The sequence below is a fragment of the Gnatocerus cornutus genome, chromosome 10, assembly GCF_029298725.1.
Source record: "Gnatocerus cornutus isolate USDA-ARS CGAHR chromosome 10, icGnaCorn1.1, whole genome shotgun sequence".
Taxonomy (NCBI): domain Eukaryota; kingdom Metazoa; phylum Arthropoda; class Insecta; order Coleoptera; family Tenebrionidae; genus Gnatocerus; species Gnatocerus cornutus.
Window position 1 is genome coordinate 2,097,143 of NC_142242.1, and position 19,990 is coordinate 2,117,132.

Genomic DNA, 19,990 nt, shown 5'->3' on the forward strand with positions numbered 1-19,990 from the left:
TGGCGAATGTGAGCTAAGCGACAATCACCCGATTTTTTAATCTCATTTAGGAATTTGCATTTGTTTGTCCGCAATAATTTCACCTAAAGGTAATACGACAAAGAGTGTAACTATCTTCAGAGTAAATGCATAATTTAAAATTTTAATGTAGCCATAAATAATTTGCAACCCAAGCAGTTATGTCAATAAAATTTTTTCCTTTTAACTCCACTGAAAGGTCTATAAAGCGAATGCAATAATGTAATCACAATTTTCAAAATAAGTACGCACCCAGTCATCTGTTAACACAAAACATCACAGAACTTTGTTAAACTATTTATCCAATGAACGTCGTGAGCTAACTAAACTTCAATCCCGTCAAAGAACCAGTTGAAGACGAGAAGTAATATTAAAGAGTAGCTAACTGTCTTGCAAATACAGCCGCGAGATATATTCTGGCCAACTTTTTAAAAATCATTTTCAAATTTTCTGCTGCCAAATTATTGTTTATAGCAACGAATTCATTGCGAGAAATTATTACTTACGAAAACTTTTTTGATGGATTCCTTAACTAGAGCGAAAAAAATTTTGACGTCATTTCGTCGATCGGTGGAAACTGTAATACGAGATGATAAATTGGGCATTCCGATGTTTGAAGCGCAAAAAAACGTGTTAATAAAAATCTAGTTTAGACTCGAAATTAATACATTTAAATGAGTTGAAGCCGATTACGAATTGCTCTGAGCATAACTTCGCTTTTTGTAGATTCTGGATTTATTTTTATTCAGCTACAGTTCACCGCATATTTTTTATTAAAAGTTCATAAATAATCGGAAATATTTGTCTTTATTCAGTCAATAAACATTTTGTAAGTTTTTATGACTACTTAATCACGTATAAGGTCACTGGACTCTTAAAGAGCGAGCGTCACTTCCATTTCCCAACTTTTTTTTCAAAAAAACTTCACTAACAAGTGACAGAAAAAAACTAGTTAAATATCGATTTGTTTACTTAAAATATAAAATACACATAACATTAAATAAATATTTCATTACATTAGAGTAACATCGACGATACAATTTTTTAAAATAAATTAACAGGCAGACACACGCAACACTCGGTCCGGCAAAAATGAGAAAAAATTCTAGAACGAAAATTTTCTTTTTTCGCTTTGGTCTTCTCGAATCACTGAATACTGCAACTTGAATCACCACCCTTAAGTCACTACATGCAACCACAACTATCCACTATCATGTTAGGTAAAAGTTTCGTCTTCAAAGTTTTGGTGTTGTCCATGTAAATAAGTTTAAGAGATTGGAATTGCGTAGCAGCACAACATGGGGTGAATTCAGGACGTGAGCCTCGATTTTTACTCGGTCCATACATAACTTTCTGAAAGTAGGAAGAGGAATAACGCTACTTCTTGATTTGTTAAGACTTACTTGTAGGATACTGTTATGTTGCGATGCACTGAGAGTCAGAGCTGCAGCTGTGACGCAAGAGCCTTTGCAAAAGTAAGCGTTGTAACCTTCCGGTTTGATAATCCAATCATCCCAACCAATATCGGCGAAAGAAACGTAGAAACTTTCTCTGCAACACTCGTTGACGCCTGCTTCGCAGTTGGTTTGGCGTTTAAGCCTTCGATGAATTGTTCTTCGTTGTTGAGAGTGTGTGTAGATTACCAAAAATGGTTTAAGATCGCCTGAGAACGAGATTGGAGATTGGTTCTTGTCCATTCCACAAGTTTTGCAGGCCACGTTGATAGCATGAGTTGGAGAATCCTGATAATCCAGCCAATTTTTCACCACATAAGTCACGTCGACCTTTAGCCAACCCTCTATAAAAATAAACGAGAGATAAAGATACGGATATTATACTCTCTGGCAAAGGTTAAATCAATATGGAGGACTTTATTCAGTTGATTTTGCATATTTTGCGAAATTACCTGTGAGAGATGTTTCTTGGATCGCAATGGGTTTAGTTTTCTGGAAACTCTTGTTAGTGTCCCAATGAGCGACTTCGGAAACCACGAAGGTTTGATTGTGGGAGTCCAAGCTATCGGGAACTTTATGAAACCAAAGTTCAGCCTGACTGACATCTATGGAATGGATGTCATTCGGGACTTGGAACGGGACGCAAACTGAAGGAAAACGATTCTTTCGAAGACATCTTGCTTCATCTGGAAACAACAATTAAATCAAGTCGAGGTTTCAAATAACCAGGGCAGCTCCAGTTTGAAGCTTACCTTGAACGAAAGTCAATACTTAATCACTGTTTTATAAATGCACTGATTATGATGTAGTAAATTATAGTAAACAACGAAAGTATCAGGGTTAATCAAACATTTTTAGCAAGAAATTAGTTTATTTGCAACTAGTAACAACATAATGAGGTCTGGATCAATTGTTAGCAATCTTAGCGTTCCGCGTTTTCCCAAGACTTCCTATAACGAAAACTTCTTGTTTACAGTGTTCAAAATAATTGGCATGAGGATGAATTTATCTTGTAGATAAAGAAGGTTATATATGTATAAACGGATATAAATTGTTTATTGGGAGACTTAGTGGAATTTCTGATACTTGTTTACAATAAAAAGAACAAAGTGCAGAACACATACCTTCGTATGGAAAAATGATGGCTTGAGTGGTCTTCCCATAGAAATCATCCGAGTAGCTACTAAGTAGATTCTCATCATGATCAGGTATCAAATTCTCATTTTCCTTCAGCGGCTGAGGAAGCTCAGCAAAAGCAATCGTTGGTTTTTCCTTCAGCCTCAGTTTCTTCAAAATCTGATTCTTGATATATTCAATTCTCAACGCTGTAAACTCCTTCTCACTAACAGAATACGGGCTAATTTGCGGAACTTCAGTTTCCTGAGCCATGATGCTATTTTCTGAGTGTGGATTTTCTTCTTGGTACTTCGTTCCCGGTACGAAAATTTCACTGAAAACCGAACGCAAACTTCGCGGTCCACACACAGTCAGTGATGCGAAAATTAACACTAAAAAAGCGTACTTAGTGCCCATTTTCTGTGCTAACGACACTCTCTTGTTTACAGATGATTTAAACTAGATTGTTGCTGAGAACTGCACTCTTAAAACACATCGTTTTAATTCCCCACTCTTAAGTTCTTAACATTTCTGTAACGGATGATAGAAATGAACCTTGAACCTGAGGTTCTATCAAAACTAGAGTAGCCGTTATAACAAATTTAGATGATATATCAGACATTTTCAGAGCGCTTGAGCACGTGGACAATCATTTGAAAATCTAATCACCTTATGTAATGTGTTAGATTTTTATAACCCTTAGCATGAGGTCAACTATTGTCTATGTATCTTCACTTCCATGTTTATTGCATCATTCACTATTTTTAAACACTTCCTATCTAGGTTGAGCAATTTTTTTGTACGAAAGTAGAGGGGTTGGTGTAGGTCCTTGTGGAACCCCCGATGTGGGTGGATTATCTCCTCATCTGTATCTTTTAGAAGAGGGTAAAGTACATCGACTTGATTTCATTGATCCAAGGCCTTACACAACGAAACAAGGTTAGTGACAGACGATCTTCGAACCATAATTCCATGTTGGTAAACAGATATCAAATTTGATACGTAGCTCCATGCAGAATAGTTTCCACAAATCAGAAATTCCTCTTTCTCCACTTTTTCTCACAGGTTCTTCCAAAGTGTTTGAGTTAGTTTTATAATATTTGATGGTGTAAACACACTTATCATTAGCTAATAGTTTACAAAATGTGTGGACCAACATGTTGATAGTAATTATCCGGCAAAAACAAATACTTTTGACAAGATTTGTTTTTAGTGATTTTCGCCCTTTCAAGGCAATTATAAATAAGTATTACCAATTATTTTTTTATCGACTAGAGTTCATTATTTTCTGTATTTACATTTCACTCGTAGTTGCTAAATATCACCCTGTTTACTTTAGTCAATCATTATCTTTGCTATTCGGTATTTACAAAGATTTGAAATATTCGAAAACAATAAATACCAATTAATTATTTATGCACACTTATCCTGAAATTTGTTTTCTTTCCTTTTTTAGAAAAATAAGTTATAATCAACTATGAGAAATTTACTTTTACAAAAATGAAGAACATAGAAACGAAATAAAAAAATGTAGGAAAAAAACAAAGTAATGTCCTTTAATCTCGTAATACCATATCAAGACCATGTGGTAGGAGTGTGCTTAACAGCAGAGGAGGTTACGGGTCACTTGCTTGACAATTATATCTTAATAAAAATTGGATTTAGTCGCACATGTGTTTAAAAAACTAATCACACGAGTAAGCACAATATTGAGAAAAATAATATAATTAGATTTAAAAAGCAGGTCAATAAGTTCAACTATGGAATTCCAATTAATTAATGAAATCCGTATTGGTCATGATTGCGAGAATTTTCTGGGGATATACACTGCTCCCAAAACGAAGGAAAATCGTAGAACAAAGTTCGCCTATAAAATTGCTGAGTTTTAATATGTTCTTTGAACTTGTTTTTTTTTCTATATCTAAAATTAGTAAATTCTCGGGAAGGTTCCTTTAAATTTGTTTGTGATGATTCTAATGATGATGAATTTTATTAGATAAGTTGACACTTTTCGACAGTTCCGGGACCCAGTTTCCAATAATCGAAATCAATCAATCCTTTTCGAATGTTGGTTCAAAGATTAGGTGCCACTCCGGACACAGAAGTTATCAATATTTTTTGACAAATTATTTCTTCATGAACTCGGTATGAAGTAATTGGAATTCTTTCACGATAAAACCTGATTAGGTTCTTAAAAAATCTTTTTTTTGTGTATTAGCCTTCATGTCACCATATCATATCTTATACTTTTTCACTCAAGAGCGGGTTAACGATGTTGATAACAAAAAGGACTATTGTGGTTGTCACGTGTACTATTTTACACACGGGTGGTTACAAATAGGCTTAGGTGATGATCCCGGACCTGTACTATGGCCTAGAACCCGAAAATATGAGTCAGAAAAGTTATCACTATCAAAACGATGACGCTAAAAAAATTGAACTTGCCACCCCTTTCGTAGAAATAGGTACCATAAATCATGTTTTCTAATCACGTACGGAACTTCCGCGTACTTGTATTTTCTATCTTATCTTTTTCAAATTTGTAAATTTATACTAGAAGGATTAACCCAATTCGTGTTTATCAAATGTTATCACTTTTATTCTGTCATGTTTTACAAACAATTAATAATTAAGACATACAAATTCAACGAAGTGATGAAACTCGAATGTGGAGATTAAAATTATGATGATTTGCAATAACTAAATAAAAAAAATCAATCAGGTCCGCCTTCAGTTTTGTAACACTGAAAGACACGTGGCCTGTTATTTCGCCCACAAAAGTGAATCAATTTTAAAAATTCCGTACTTTTTCAAAATCTCAAATTAAAACTATAGTACAGTCAGTAAATACAACAATTTTCAATACGAAATCAAAAATTTCCACGAAACTTTGCAGTTTAGCAACTATTTGACCTCACTTACATCTGAGCACTGAACACCACTTATCTACAACTTTGCCCAAAACCGATGAATTTAGGTATCTTAAAAGTAATCAGTGGTCAATGAATCGATTTAATTTTGTTATTATTTACATAGTATTTAATCTATGGTGGCCTCTGAAAACAATAATTTGTGTGAGGCAGGTCAACAGATTAATTGTTTTCAAAACAATTATATTTTTAAAATAACATAAGCATCTGTGATAACGAAAGGCTTAACTGTTAAACAACACATTAACTGTAAAATGCATCGATGATTGTGATAAAACCACTGTTTAAATCAATGAGTTAAAAGACTGATTACAGACAAAATTAAGTGGCGGCAGGTTTATATTATGTCTTTATGTTGTTTTATGTTGATACAATTTTCAAAATATTATTTCCTCTTCTGCGTTGACTGATAAAACAATTTTTTAGTTGTAGAGCCAAAATTAGCGTGCATCAAAGCGGTAGGAGCGATTTTAGTAAAGATGATTTAACTTTTACATCAAAGTCAAAATAACTGATCAACTCCTGCGCAGTAGTAAATCATTAGAAGTATTCCTGTTTACTGTTTTGAATTCTACGAAGATAATGATTGCAATTTGTTTTAAAAATGATACAGAAGAAGTGAACTCTACACTCTACACCACGCTTACTCCTTAAAATAAACTTTCTAGTAAATACGCAGTTCTATAATTAAAATTTTAGTCAATTTTCATTCTTACTGGTCGGAGGATGCATCAATGACTATCACTTATCAAGATGTGAATTTTTAAAAAATATTGTGCTGTTGACGCAATGATAACTGAGTATTTGCCAAGTGGCACATTTTTGTTCGTATCTAGCAGAACAGGAGGTCTGATAACGAACGAAAATTATTTTGAAATATTTTATTCGGTTTTCATGAGAAAATTTCTGTGATAATGATAAGCCAAATCCGAACGCGTGTATCTTCAAAAATGTAAGTCGCGTGCTGGCGCACTACCACGTTGTAAAGATGTTTTATTAGGTCACAGGTCAAGGAATGCTTCAAAAGGTGATCTAGATGTCATAATCTTTTAACATGCATATTAATCAGAGTGACAGCTCGTTTAAACAAAATACTAAACATCTGCGTGCCCTCTTGATTTCAAATATACTGCACGCAATAATTTTTTTTAATTTTGTTTAATGTCATGCACGCTTATTTTTTTTTATTAAGAAAACATCTGATCTATTGGAAATTTTGATAAGGATATGAATCCGGTAGTTATGAATATAAACTATTTATTTAAAATGCGTTGAAGTTTAAAAATTATTATTTTTAACTATCAGAGACTCTTATCGAGAATTTTGATTTATTTATATCATTTTTATCATGTCATGAGCGTGTGGCGTTTATAAAAAATGGGAAAAAAAATTACGTTTCTGCTCGTGCTAAAATAATAAATTCTAATAATAGATATGTAAAATTGATGGGAACTTTCGGAAAACTAATATAGGCCACCAGACATACAAGATCAGGTAATTAATTGGAATATGATTCATAATACCTTTATAATTTTTTTTGTTAGCACAAAGTGAAGGCAGATCTATAAACGTAAGTATTGGAAAACTGCGCTCCTTATTCCGTGTTGCTAACATTTTTTTTTCAGATTCGATGTTAATGGGACTTCTGAAATGGCCAGCAAAAAATGTAAAACATTGGAACTCCACTTGAATAAAGGATTTAGTAATTATATAAAATGTTTGCAAAAAGTGCCATTCGATCAACACCCGGAAGTACTTTAAATCTGAGCTCTTTATTACGTCTTGCTATAATTTTTTTTTCAGGTTCGACGAAAAATGGGTCGTTAAAATGGCCAGTAAATAATGGGAAACATTGGAACTCCACTTGAAGGAAAAGTTTCGTGAAGCACACACATTTCATGAAAGAGCAAGAGTTTAGTGAAATGCTAGATTGGGCCAAGTGGTTACATCACATTGCAAATGTTTCTATTTTTAGTTCACGGTCTGGTTAAAGAATGATGTACTCGAATTAACTTGAATATTTTGGAAAAAGAGAACATATAAATAATTCATATTTTAGTGAGTGTACGAAATATTTAATAATACTCATAGTACAAACTACAATTTATTCCTAGAAAAAAATTAAAATGTGCAAAACTTAAACAAATTGTATAAAATTAGTAGAATTAAAAACCATATCACATTTTCATATTTATTAATAAAGAACATAGGTTTCTGAACAATAATGTTGACAAAAACATTCGGCTAGATAAATTGAAATAACTGTATAACTAAATACAACACCTTGATAATTATTGTAAATCAACTGTAAGCACAGCACACCAACGTAACTGATAGATATATTTATATATATATATGTAATAGCTATCACTTCGAGACTCTAGACATTATTGTATAAAACTTGTATGTACCTATAATGTCAAATATTAAAATTTTGTCAAAATAAAACATATAACAGCGACCAAGAAACTAATATGCTTATCATATACACTATTAGAGTAGATTGCATTGTAACAAGCTACTGATATATCACTTATTTAAATAATACGAGAGTATGAACTGGACGTACTTCCGCTCAAGTTTTAAGTAATGAAAATCTGAAAGTGCCGGAAATATGGTGATCACTATCACAATAATCGGTATCACATAAATTCACAGATGGTAGAGTTACAAATTTTAAAATCAAGGCTCATTAAAAATATTGCTTTCAATACTAACACTATTCACAGCAGCTAATTTTTCTCAAAATTTTGATAAATTCCACCTGTGAATTTACAAGTTCACCACAGCGTCTAAATATTGACACGCCCCTTAGCTGCTTAATAAAACTGTTAAAATCTTATCCTATGACTTCCATCACCATTGTGTGATGTTAAAATTGTTAAAACTTTGTAAGACTGTACTATACTAATTTTGATAACTATCTATAACTGGTGAACGATTTTGGCCTTAGTTGGGAGAGCAAGTCCAATCAGACTATCACCACTTAAAACCAAGTAACTTAACATAAACAGATTGCTATCTATAATTATATACAATACAGTCAACTCATAGCTTAGTAATAGCTACATCATAGCGACTATTATATCAGGCATGCAGCTATTGTACATTGGCTATGTTATAGCTATTACTGGCTAGATGAGAATCACAGCCACTCGCCATTCACGCCCGTTCATGTCAGTTCAGATCACAGTGTTTCACTATCAGTTGCAAGGCACTGGCTGTCAATTGGTCTCGTAACTGGTGAGCAGAGCGGCGTCGACGGGCTCCATGCAACTGGGGCATGTGAGACTGCGCATAAGCCAATCATCAATGCAACTCATATGATAAGTGTGCATGCAAGGAAGATAGCGCAGAGCATCGCCTACTAGAAACTCCACCATGCAAATGACACACTCTCTAGCCTTCTTGCAACCGTCGTACATCCCAGTGGGCAGATGCTGAATGAGCCCAATTCTTTTAGCAATTTTTACTTGTTCCTCTTCTGTTAGTTGCGCCACTGAGCGTGTCACACTTGGTGATGGATGGTAGACTGGAGAAGCAGCTTGGATCGGGAGAGTTTCCTTAAAAAGAACATTCAGTATACACATATGGAGTGGTTGATGGGTACCTGGTAGTTGGGGGGGCCCAGCTGATCAGATGATGATTCGCGCACACTGTCGCTGCCTCGCAACAACGAAATGTCGTCAGTTGTTGACCGTTTCAAACAATTACCCATCGTATTTATGCTTGTCACGCATTTAGTGCAGACTTTGGGTTCCTAATACATTTTTGGAAAAAAATCAACAATTGTTTCAACATGTAGGGCTCCGCGTTGTCTCGACTTTTCTTCACCTTCACGATTTTTTCACTATTTGCGAAAATATTGACACATAAATATTAACAATGGAGTTACCTTGCCAACCACAATTACCATTTTTATTCTTTTTTTTCTAATTTAACACTGTCAATTGTCAAATCTGGCCAGTGTGCTGACCTCTGGTACTAATTCGAAAAACAATATTTTCTTACCCACTTCACACATTAAATCTCAACACAAAAATGCTAAATCACATAATTACTTTTTCTTTACACGGATGCGTCATTGTCACGTCCATTAACTCTGCTCTCTACTCCGAATGTACACAATAGTATCAATAACAAACGTCAAAACAAAATTGACATTCATCAGCTGAGTGTAATCAACATCAGCTGTCAAATTAACACAGCCAACTTGACACGCGAACTCTAATAATCAGAAATTTTGAAGACCTTCATCCTCGTACTAATCGACTGATTGCAACTCTGACATGTAAAATGCCAACAAGGTCTACAAAATGCAATTAGAACTGTGGTTTTGATATTGTACAATCAGCGCACAAAAACACTGGCGGAAGCCAACACGCCACATGCACATGCGCGAGATTTTACGCAACATTTAAACTAAAACACTAAAATAATACCAAGAAAATTATAAATACATAAAAAGATCTCATGCAGAAAACGACACTTTAATTAAATTTAATTGTCCTGGTCTACAATTATGCGCTATTTACCTTAAAACTTAATTGTCAAAGCAACTTTTTCAAAAAAAAAAAACTTTATTGTTATTATATGGTTCTTTATCTTAGAAGTCTGTACACACCATTTTAATTGTATTTATTAAGTTGCTTAAAATTGCAACACTGCTTTGTTTCAAATAGATTCAAAATAAATAAACAGGCAAAGAAAACATTTGGTGACATTATTTCAACAAGAAAATATATATCGAGGGATTTATAAAAGTGTGCTAATTTATATCTAAAATTTAATTAAAACGGAATTTTCAATAAAATTAAAAAAAAAATTAGTACGTTCGTTTTTAAGATCACTTTTATAGTGGAATGTACTTATTTTAAAAATTTAAGCGAAATTGTTTATACAAAACTAAACCAAAATCGCTTGTGAAATATTAAAAAAATTTAATTTGCGGTAAGAAAATTCATTGTTTTGTGTCGCGTTTTGATAATTGGTAATTTTGAATGATAGTAATGTTGGTAAACTGTGCGTAAAATTGAATAAACAGTTGGGAAATAAAAATAAAATGTTTTTAATTTTGTAAATTTTAATAAAAGGAAAAAATGTGAGCGCCATCTGACTCGTACATTGTGTAAATAAAAGTGGTAAAAGCAGTGTTCTACCCTGTGGTAATGTAATTATGTCATTGATATTTTTTTTAGTTGAGTGTATTTTTTCCTAGACTGCGCTGATGAAAAAGCGACGTCAGGCGTCGGAGAAAGCGACGCCGACGGAGACACCGACAATGAGCTCCGGAACAAGGCTTCCACAAAAATACAGGCCGATAACATTCTATTGATTTTTCAGAAACGTTCGTTGAACCAATCACAGAGTTGGGACTATTTTTAAAGGGTGAGGTTGTTGTTGGGTTTTTCTAAAGCTAGTGTACGAGCTACATGTAACGTGTGTGCGGTTTTTGCGTTTTTGGACGAGCGACAGCTCGGTACAATCGCCGATGCAGGTGGCAACTCTTTTCCGCGAGTCCTCCACATTGCTCGGGGCCACCATGGAGGCGGGCGGCGGCGGTGGCGGCGGGGCCCCGGACTCTGGAGTCTCCGGACTCGCACCCGGACCCCTTCCCTACGAATCCTACAACAGCCACCCTGTGACCTTCTCCAACAAGTACAAGCTGTAAGTTTTAAGGGCCCCTTTAACGCATGTAAACATTTTGCTATGTAATATTTTGGCTGCGACCTCCAATTCCTGCTGCTATTTCGAAATATTACTTAATCAGTTGATTTTCAAAATGTTATGATATAGAGCTTCCATTTTTTGAGCAATAGCTGGTTGTTTGTTGTCCTTTGTTGGCTTTGAAAATGATGGATCCTTTTGCATGTCCTAGCTTTTCCTGCAGCGTTTTTCGCTTTTCCTGCTTGATTTCGGGGGAAAACAGTTTGGCGACTGCTGTTTTCGACACCCAGAAACCAGCTCGCCTTCAATGTTTACGTGTTGCCTAATTACAAAAAGCGCACAGCAACCCTTAAGACCTTGACTCGAAAACAGCAAATAAAAGAGTACATCCTGCATGATGTGTTTCAATGATAGTAACACGCCCTCAAATAATGTGAGTGTTGCCATTTAGTCACTGAAAGTGTTTCTAAACAACGTTAATTGCTGTGTTTTTATGTGTAGAAACATGAAACTTGAACCCCATGATGATGGTTATGAAACCAGTGCTGATATGTTGCTTTCAAACACTGCCAGTGTTAATCATGAAGTGAAATGTGAAAAACTCGAAGATCCTTACAGTTTTATTGACGATGATCCTATTCCGATGCTTCCTGCTGCACAAGGGCCTCCTCATCTAATAAATCCCATGCCCCCGCTCAACAACCAGCTAGTGCCGACAGGGCCCAAAAAAAGGGGGCGAAAAAAGAAAATTAAACCTGAACAGTAAGTCCCTTTCAAAAAGTAGACTAGAAACGTTCACGCCCTAATGAACATGTATCTTCATTATTTATTGATTACTCCAAAAATCCTAATATATAGAGTGGCCCAAGTGAAAGTGTTATCTGACCTTTCAAATACCATTGCCTCCCGCTCCGACCTGTCATTTGTCACACTATCCCGCCGTTGTTTAAACATGACATTCCTCAAAAACAAATATCTGGATTAAATTACAGATCACGCCTAAAAGGCTTGTGGCCAAATATTGACACGCTACTCTTTTTATTGATCAGTATATCAAATTTTTATAAAAATAACATTCACTCATTTGTATTAAGAATAGTCAAAATGGCCACCACAATTAGTTTCGAAATTTTCTATATACAGTATGGTCAACAATTTTGACATTGTTGAAATATGACACATTTCTAGAATTTTGTAAATAGACGGTGTTGTCACACCCCAAAAAGGCTTGTCGTTTGCAAATATTGGTAGTGCATACGTATTTTTTTATTGATCAATCCATGAAATACGTTGCTCGTTCAGAATGTGTTATTTTATATTTCAATGAAAATACAAAACTGAAATAACCGTTTAATATAGTGTATAAAATATTTTAAATACTAAAAACACGTAATTAATATTTCATATATACCTCGAATTATTTGCTCATAATCAACCGGCAAAATTTTGTTATTTGATTTTAAACCGTTCCGTTAATAAAATTGTTATTATGAAAATATTCCACTATAAAAATATGAAAAATTAATTTCCCAGAAAATTGCAATAACATAAATATTTCCTGTAATGTACGCACGCACCGTTATATAAACAAAACTTACGCTTTATGCGCACAAAATTCAGAAGAATATTAAATATTCTAGTTGTGACGTAACAAAGTCTTCATCCGGTCAGTCAATTATGGAAAAAATATGAGTTGAATATTCGGTAAAAGTGAAATCAGTAAAGACCAGAACAACGAAGGTCACTAGAGTAATTAATGAGTATCTCGATTTACTTTCAAACTGTAAAGTACACATCCGGAAATTTGGGACAATGATTTTCTGTTACTATGACAGCAGTAATTCCATGCGGGTTAATTATCTTAACGCCATAATTTTAATTATGCCTTTCTCAAATATAATTATATAATGTAGATGAGCAAAAGATGTTCGTTTCTAACTTTTTTGTTCGTTTTTTTTTTCAGTTTACTAATTTAGTGTTTGTTGTCGTTTTGGTTTGCATAGTTATTCTCTATTTTATAACTAATGAATTTTGATAGGCCGGACTATAGTCAAGACATGAATGGTGGAATTCCTCGGCCTATAAAAGAAAGAAAAAAGCACGATCGATTTAATGGAATGCCCGAAGAAGAGGTATCCAAACGAACATTACCGGATCATCTGACCGAAAATCTAGACATTATCATAGTAAGTCATTTAAAAGTTAGTGTAAAATTGATTAAAACTCGTTTTGTCAGATTGGGATAAATCCGGGATTATTTGCGGCCTATAAAGGTCATCATTATGCTGGTCCTGGAAACCATTTTTGGAAGTGTTTATATTTATCTGGATTAACACAACAGCAAGTATCAGCTGATGAAGACTACAAGTTACTTCAAGTAGGCATCGGCTTTACTAATATGGTACAGCGTGCGACTAAGGGTAGTGCAGATTTAACTCGTAAAGAAATTAAAGAGGGTAGTCAAATATTATTAGAAAAATTACGAAAATTTCGACCTAAAATCGCAGTTTTTAACGGAAAGTTGATCTACGAAGTCTTTTCTGGTAAGAAAGACTTCAAATTTGGCCGGCAACCGGACCTCGTGGATGGCACAAATACGGTGAGTGATTAAAGCGTGATTAATTATTCATTGATTAAAATCGAGTTTCCATTAGTTTAATCATTTAATGGAAATGTATTTATAGTTTTTTGATCATGGGCAAAATGTTTTTTTGCAGTACATGTGGGTAATGCCCTCATCCAGCGCTAGATGCGCGCAGCTTCCAAGAGCAGCGGATAAAGTTCCATTTTATGCGGCTTTGAAAAAATTTCGAGATTACTTGAACGGCGTAATAACAGAAATCGACGAATCAGAAATGGTTTTCTCGGAACCTCGAGTTAAATCATGTTATGAAGCCGAACCAAAGCCCGATCCGTATTCCACCGAACTTACCGACATAAGCAACGCTGTGATTAAAAAAGAAGACGGTACTATTGTACCGTGCAAAAAGAAAAGGGGTCGGCCTAAAAAAATAAAAGTCGAGGGTGAAGAGCCACCCCCAAAACCAGTTGTCCGCAAGACGCCACCAACTCAACAAAATAACTGTGATTTTCCTAAAAAGAAAAGAGGCCGGCCTAAAAAAGTCAAAGTAGAGAATATGGATATTCCCCCGCCGGATAACAATACATCGACCAACATGTCTCAGTGCTACTCGAATCCGTCACCGATACAGTCACCGAATAACTTTTACCAAATGGGGCCAGCACTTACACCGCCGAGTAGTGGTAGTAACTTGTATGCCCCACAACCACCGGGCTACACTCAGAGCCCGAGACCGCCCTATAGCCAGTCTCCCAGACCCCCTTATAGCCAATCACCCCGCCCTCATTCTCAACCCTTCACGCATTCTGATCTCAGTTCTGAAATCAGTGCTGCCATCAGCTCAGAGCAATTAGGCTCCCCAGCTTCTCCAAGTTTGGGTCCTCCGGATTTTGAACCTCCCACAAGTATGGCGGAGGAAGCAGAATGTCGTCTCAGCAGTCCCGCTCCTTCCAACAACAGTGAACAACCCCATTATCCGTATCACTCGTACAATATGGAGCCTTCACATGAGGCTCAATATGCGTCACCTCGGCAGCCCCAAGACATAGCTTCCAAAAGTTTGTCAGGTTTGGAGTCTTTGGTGGATCAGATTCCGAGTATAACTGAAGGAGAGGCGCCTCTGAGTGAAGCGCCAGACCAATATTCCGGCCAGTTCAATAACTACAATGTGTCGTCAAGAGCTAGTCCAGTCCCATATAACTACCCCCCATCTTCGGGGTATCCTTTGTATCCGACCCCTACATGGAGTGGCCATTACGAGCCCATGCCGTTGGCTTATCCGCAATTGCCCTACGCTCAAGGCTATGGCCCAGGTTTGCACATGCCAAGCCCTAACTACCCGTACTATAGCTACCCCCAACCTGCGCCGACACACCCGCCTGGTTACCCCCCGTACTTGGGCGGCTTCTGATTGGTTTCCGTCACTGTGTATTCATGTTGTGTACCTGTACCATATGTTCAGCTAGTACCTAGCAAGTCTGTCCGCTTGAGTACAGTTGGTCACTTGCATTTTGACAACAACAGAGACTTGCACAGGGTAAATGGTGATATTTTTTTGTCATAAGTATTTTCTCTAAACTTTGAATGTTAGATAGGCCAAGGGTTTCGTGCATTATTCTACATTCAGATCTCAGTCGAGTGTGTGTGTGTGTTAACTCTGAGTGTGTGGTTCATCGTTATAGCTGTAGCCCATGTCATTCATTTAAATAAACATTTGTTATAGCTCTTCAGGTCGTCTTTTCTTGCCCTTTTCCCACATATCACTGCATCCAAAGGGTGGGCTCGCCACAAAATACTTTGTAAGTGGTTTGCTCATTTGAAAAAATTTGAAAAACTACTTTTATAGTAACAGAACTGATATTTATTTAATATTACCTATTCAATGTGTTATTACGAAATGTGACTTTTTTTATATCTAATGTTATATTTAATACTCGTAATAGTTTCACAATTTAAAAAATTCTATCTTCAATTTTTGTACTTTAAACAGTATTACTAATTAACGAAAAAAGATCAAATAAATTTTGTTTAGTTCTACTATGGATTTTTATTTTCAATCACAATATCAAACTACTCCAAATACCACATGTTGAAATAAGATCAATAAAAAACTACCAACCCCGCGCATGCCTTAGATAAACACAACACGCTCGATCAAAAGTATATACAGCCCGTCCAAAAAAAAAAACATACAATTCCAATGCAACGAGCTATTACGCCATATCAGATGTTAACCTCTTCGTTTCTCAATTCCAGTATGCGCGCTGCACCTTATTTCAGCGTTAAATCTTCTTTTTGTTTCAACGAAGTGAAAGTGAGTCTCAGGGTCATTTTCTTTGCTTAAGGCTCCTTTCAGTCAAAGTTCAAGAACGATTTCATAACAACTACGAGGTAATAAAAATTGATTTTATTCATCAAGTTTGACAAAGCAATATAAATTACTTTCAATAAGTTAAAAAGTGTAACAAAATAACTTTACTATATAAACTAAAGAGACCTAATTTGACGTAGTTCGTCAATAGTGTTAGTTTTTGTTACAGATTTAAAAAAATGCAAATATACCATAGTACGAGGTCCAAGAGTAAAAATTGCCGTGATACATAAATAAAGATTTGTCAGGTATATGTGCACTATAAAATAAATCAACCTTCGAAAGATTTTATAATCTCTAGCCTAGTATTATAATTGTAGTTTGTACAAAAACAATTATATGTAAAAATATGCCCAATTTACCACTTACGCTTATAATTAAGATTTCACAAGTAGCCAGTGGAAGATTAATGGACCAAAAACAAAAATTTCACAGTGGCTCACTCCTTTTCCCAAGTCTAGGCACTGAAATCTCGGAAAGACATACAGGTAGAGACAGCAGAAAGTAAAAATATGGAATTTTAGTACCCACCAACCCATCAAGGGGCCTTATTATTGCTCATTTTGAAGTTATAGCGTCATTATGCTTAACAATAAAACTGTAGAAATAAAATCTAATAACATTCTGAAACATTGAGAATATTTTTGTTACTATTCTTTTGACATTTCTCTAAGATTATAGGACACTCGTAAAGAAATACAAGAAATCAGTAATTGAATCATAGAGAAATGGCAAAGCTATATCCGCACTCGAACCAAACAAACCTGGCCCAAAAATCTTTCATTTTACATACACTCAGCTTAGATAGTTGATTACATGCAGTTACATGTAACCAATTACCAACTTAAATCCTAAATAAAATACGTATGTGTTGAAGAACCCTAACGTAATCTAAATAAAAATACTTTCATTTGACTCAATAAATCACAATCGCATTTCGCGGGCGATTATATAACTCTATTGCTTTAAATAATTAAAATATCTATATACAATAACTGTAATAAAACTTAATAGGGTACGAAAATGAAGATAGCAATGATATAAATACATAAATTAGAATATTTGTCACATGAGTAAAAGAACTCGACTAAAAATAGCGCTTATATATACATGTGTATAGTGTATAAAATGCCTATCGACGAAATATATTAATATAAAAATATAAATAAATTAACAAACAAGTTCCAAGATGAAGTTACTAAAATACAGGAACTTTTAAATTTACACAAACTTCTTTAAAAAAATAATACAACGTAGTCCGTCTATTTATAAGTTAAACTCTAATTTGAATAGTGACTATGCATCTGGCGTCGACTTTGTCTGTTGCGCAACATTTTCTGGAACACTTTTTTTATTGTCTGAAACACTGCACTGCACATTAGGGGAAGAACTTCTATCTCTACCATCTTGATCTTCTAGAAATCGATCCATGAAATCGGTCAGCCCCGGATGAAGGGTGTATTTCTTTTTCTCCAATCTCGTCTTGTTTGCGAAAATGTCATGTCTCTCCGATTTCTTCCACAGGTAATAGAACTGAACTAGTTCTCCCACAGACCGTGTGCGGACCTTCACACATACTTCTTATTTAACATAAAGAATTACAAATGGGGAACAACAAATCTATGTATGCCCACCTGGAGTTAGATGATAGCGTCATGCATAAAGCGGATGTTTTAGCGCACTTGCAAACCCACAAACCAAAAAGACACCTAAGTCTAAATAAAAAAAGTACAAGGTCAATGGTCGTGTAAACCTTCAGTCATTTATCATACAGAAACGTAAATTTTAATATTGGCAGCCGAAATGTGATGTCAATTAATTTTTTGTCCGATAATACAATACAACCATAAAAACTTATTGCCGAACATTCCTTTAGATTACAATGGGATTATAAAGTTTCAGTGCTGCATTCCACTCAAAATCGATAAAACAACAGTTTAAGTAGTTAACTAATAAGCAATTGTTTAGTTTATTATTTATTTAAGTGTGGAAAATATTTTATAATTGTGTCATGTTAAACTTGAAATAAACACAATTGGTCACAAATCGGAAAAAGGTTTGTACCACTTATTGTACTAAAAAAGTACGAATAAGAAACTTTTGGAATAAAAACGTATTTTATTAACAACTAAATATTGCAAACTAAATAGGTACAAAACAAAAAACATCACACAATACGAACGTTGAGTAATAAAATACAAATAAATTATGTAAAATCATTAAAACTCTACAAACAAACGCACAATGGGAATAAAACCTGCACCAAACAAGATCATAACGACATGCCAAAATATCAAAAACAAGCGGCACAATACGCAAATTCAGTCTATTTTACCTTATTCTGCTGTATTAAATGAAAGTTCTTCCCAAAACACCTGACCCCAGCTTCAAAATTTCTGCATTCTTCTTCTGACCACAGACTCATAGAATCAGAACTTGGCGCGACGTTCATTCTTAAACGTCTCAGTGCTTCTTCAACGTTATGCCCACATTGTTGTAATAAATACAACGCTTGTTCGTCATCTCTTAAATGACTTCCCATGGGAATTGGGGGTTTAGATATTTCAGAGGCTTTTTTTAAGAAGTCTTCTGTAATTGTTGGGGTGATAACTAGAGGGTCCCAAAGAAGTTTGTCCTCGTTCTCGTAAGGCAGAGCATCGTCGTAATGACACAAACCTTCTGGAATCTGTGCTTGATAATCGCTACCAACCATGATGGTCTGTAAAAGAAAAAATATAAAACCGAAATAATTGAAATAAAAGTGATGTTGATTCAAAACTAACATTTCTACAGCTACTCTACACACCTACCTACATTAACGAAAATGCACATGCATGAATAAAATGTTAGTAATGAATTGAAATGAAGAAATAACCTTATTAACCTTTCTCCATTCATCTTCATCTGGGCTGTAATCATAATCTTCTTCTTCTTCTTCACTCACTCTAGATACAGCTGAAACTGAGAGTGAGAAATAGGAGTTAAGAACTAACGGACTTACAGCGCAGCAGTCTTGCTGCATCTTGATCATTTTCAGGGATATTTTCATAAAGGGCACGGAGTTTTGAAGGTTGATCTGGAGGATCAGTTTCGCTTTCTTGTTCTTCCATGGGTTCTGAAGGGTCAGGATCTTCTTCAACTGGGCTTTCGTTCTCTTGATTTTCACCTCTATAACCATACAGCGCAAGTAGCTCCTCTAAGGGCATATTACTCTCCTAAAATACAAATCTTAACTCATATAATCTCTCGATTCAGTCGTTACCTTTTGTAAACTTGAAAGTTCAGCGTTAGGATCCTCAGATTCCCCTGCTGCTAAGGCTTCTTCTTCTTCTAAAGTCCTTTCATCATCAAAATCATTAACAAGCATGTCAACTGAAGGGTCAAATAGCTTGTCTTTACTAGGTGAGCCGCTCTCTTTTCCATCTTTATTAGGAGAAGCAACTTCTGCCATGATATTACTCTTCACTCATTACTTCTGTTGTGCTGCTTCAAACTGTGTAAACCTGAAAGAATGTCAGAGATTAGAATGTTAAATGATATGTTTTGATAAGTCCATTCCTTTGACTACACGCAAAACTATGCAATTTTAATAAACAAAAACATTGAAGAAAGTTAGGTTAGAAATAAGCCCGCTATTTACACAAAAAAAAATTTTTCGAGCACCAACCTGAAACTGTCTGTGGGCTCTTGCACACAACTAAACAAGAAAACAAAACCCAAATTTACACAATTCGCGCCGGATTTTTAATTAAACATTTTTTATTCTGCCAAGAACACAAACCACTTATGATAGTTCGCCATATTTGTCACGTGACTGTAATGGACGGTACAAAACAACCATTGCAGTATAAAA

The 19,990-nt window shown here is 35.1% G+C and overlaps 4 protein-coding genes across 9 annotated transcripts; 1 reads left to right on the forward strand and 3 right to left on the reverse strand.

Annotated features, from left to right (window-relative positions):
* Positions 1-970: 970 nt before the first annotated feature.
* daw (activin beta chain dawdle) lies at positions 971-3,185 on the reverse strand. Its single transcript, XM_088047475.1, has 4 exons — positions 2,597-3,185; positions 1,925-2,158; positions 1,422-1,816; positions 971-1,371 (listed from the first exon to the last, which is right to left on the reverse strand). The coding sequence occupies exons 1-4, from the start codon at positions 3,003-3,005 to the stop codon at positions 1,204-1,206; spliced, it is 1,206 nt and encodes a 401-aa protein (XP_087903601.1). The 5' UTR covers positions 3,006-3,185; the 3' UTR covers positions 971-1,203.
* A 4,510-nt stretch (positions 3,186-7,695) lies between these two features.
* Rnf11 (Ring finger protein 11) lies at positions 7,696-9,936 on the reverse strand. Its single transcript, XM_088047887.1, has 2 exons — positions 9,129-9,936; positions 7,696-9,081 (listed from the first exon to the last, which is right to left on the reverse strand). The coding sequence occupies exons 1-2, from the start codon at positions 9,234-9,236 to the stop codon at positions 8,743-8,745; spliced, it is 447 nt and encodes a 148-aa protein (XP_087904013.1). The 5' UTR covers positions 9,237-9,936; the 3' UTR covers positions 7,696-8,742.
* Positions 9,937-10,906: 970 nt separating this feature from the next.
* On the forward strand, positions 10,907-15,496 carry Tdg (Thymine DNA glycosylase). Of its 5 annotated transcripts, none has more exons than XM_088047813.1 (5): positions 10,907-11,185; positions 11,687-11,947; positions 13,224-13,371; positions 13,422-13,784; positions 13,903-15,496. In XM_088047813.1, exons 1-5 carry the CDS (start codon positions 11,010-11,012, stop codon positions 15,175-15,177), a joined length of 2,223 nt encoding a protein of 740 aa, XP_087903939.1. In that variant the 5' UTR covers positions 10,907-11,009; the 3' UTR covers positions 15,178-15,496. The 5 variants fall into 5 exon arrangements, with proteins under 5 accessions (XP_087903939.1, XP_087903940.1, XP_087903943.1 ...); XM_088047814.1 differs by having other exon boundaries at positions 11,804-11,947; XM_088047815.1 differs by lacking the exon at positions 10,907-11,185 and adding an exon at positions 11,488-11,618.
* Positions 15,497-16,158: 662 nt separating this feature from the next.
* LOC148167084 (mesoderm induction early response protein 1-like) lies at positions 16,159-19,970 on the reverse strand. 2 transcript variants are annotated; one of them, XM_088048349.1, is made up of 6 exons: positions 19,805-19,970; positions 19,400-19,640; positions 19,139-19,352; positions 19,022-19,092; positions 18,473-18,856; positions 16,159-17,703 (listed from the first exon to the last, which is right to left on the reverse strand). In XM_088048349.1, the coding sequence occupies exons 2-6, from the start codon at positions 19,586-19,588 to the stop codon at positions 17,434-17,436; spliced, it is 1,128 nt and encodes a 375-aa protein (XP_087904475.1). In that variant the 5' UTR covers positions 19,589-19,640; positions 19,805-19,970; the 3' UTR covers positions 16,159-17,433. The 2 variants fall into 2 exon arrangements, with proteins under 2 accessions (XP_087904475.1, XP_087904472.1); XM_088048346.1 differs by having other exon boundaries at positions 19,013-19,092.
* Positions 19,971-19,990: the final 20 nt, after the last annotated feature.

Excerpts from the sequence above, each read along its gene's own strand:
- daw (XM_088047475.1), bottom strand. The coding sequence starts at position 3,005 with ATGGGCACTAAGTACGCTTTTTTAGTGTTAATTTTCGCATCACTGACT. Across the intron at positions 2,159-2,596 it reads CATCATTTTTCCATACGAAG|ATGAAGCAAGATGTCTTCGA; the intron begins GTATGTGTTCTG and ends TGTTGTTTCCAG. Across the intron at positions 1,372-1,421 it reads AACATAACAGTATCCTACAA|AAAGTTATGTATGGACCGAG; the intron begins GTAAGTCTTAAC and ends TCCTACTTTCAG.
- Rnf11 (XM_088047887.1), bottom strand. The coding sequence starts at position 9,236 with ATGGGTAATTGTTTGAAACGGTCAACAACTGACGACATTTCGTTGTTG. Across the intron at positions 9,082-9,128 it reads TGGGCCCCCCCAACTACCAG|GAAACTCTCCCGATCCAAGC; the intron begins GTACCCATCAAC and ends GTTCTTTTTAAG.
- Tdg (XM_088047813.1), top strand. The coding sequence starts at position 11,010 with ATGCAGGTGGCAACTCTTTTCCGCGAGTCCTCCACATTGCTCGGGGCC. Across the intron at positions 11,948-13,223 it reads AAGAAAATTAAACCTGAACA|GCCGGACTATAGTCAAGACA; the intron begins GTAAGTCCCTTT and ends GAATTTTGATAG. Across the intron at positions 13,785-13,902 it reads TCGTGGATGGCACAAATACG|TACATGTGGGTAATGCCCTC; the intron begins GTGAGTGATTAA and ends GTTTTTTTGCAG.
- LOC148167084 (XM_088048346.1), bottom strand. The coding sequence starts at position 19,588 with ATGGCAGAAGTTGCTTCTCCTAATAAAGATGGAAAAGAGAGCGGCTCA. Across the intron at positions 19,353-19,399 it reads AACTTTCAAGTTTACAAAAG|GAGAGTAATATGCCCTTAGA; the intron begins GTAACGACTGAA and ends TTTGTATTTTAG. Across the intron at positions 17,704-18,472 it reads ATTTAATACAGCAGAATAAG|GTCCGCACACGGTCTGTGGG; the intron begins GTAAAATAGACT and ends GTATGTGTGAAG.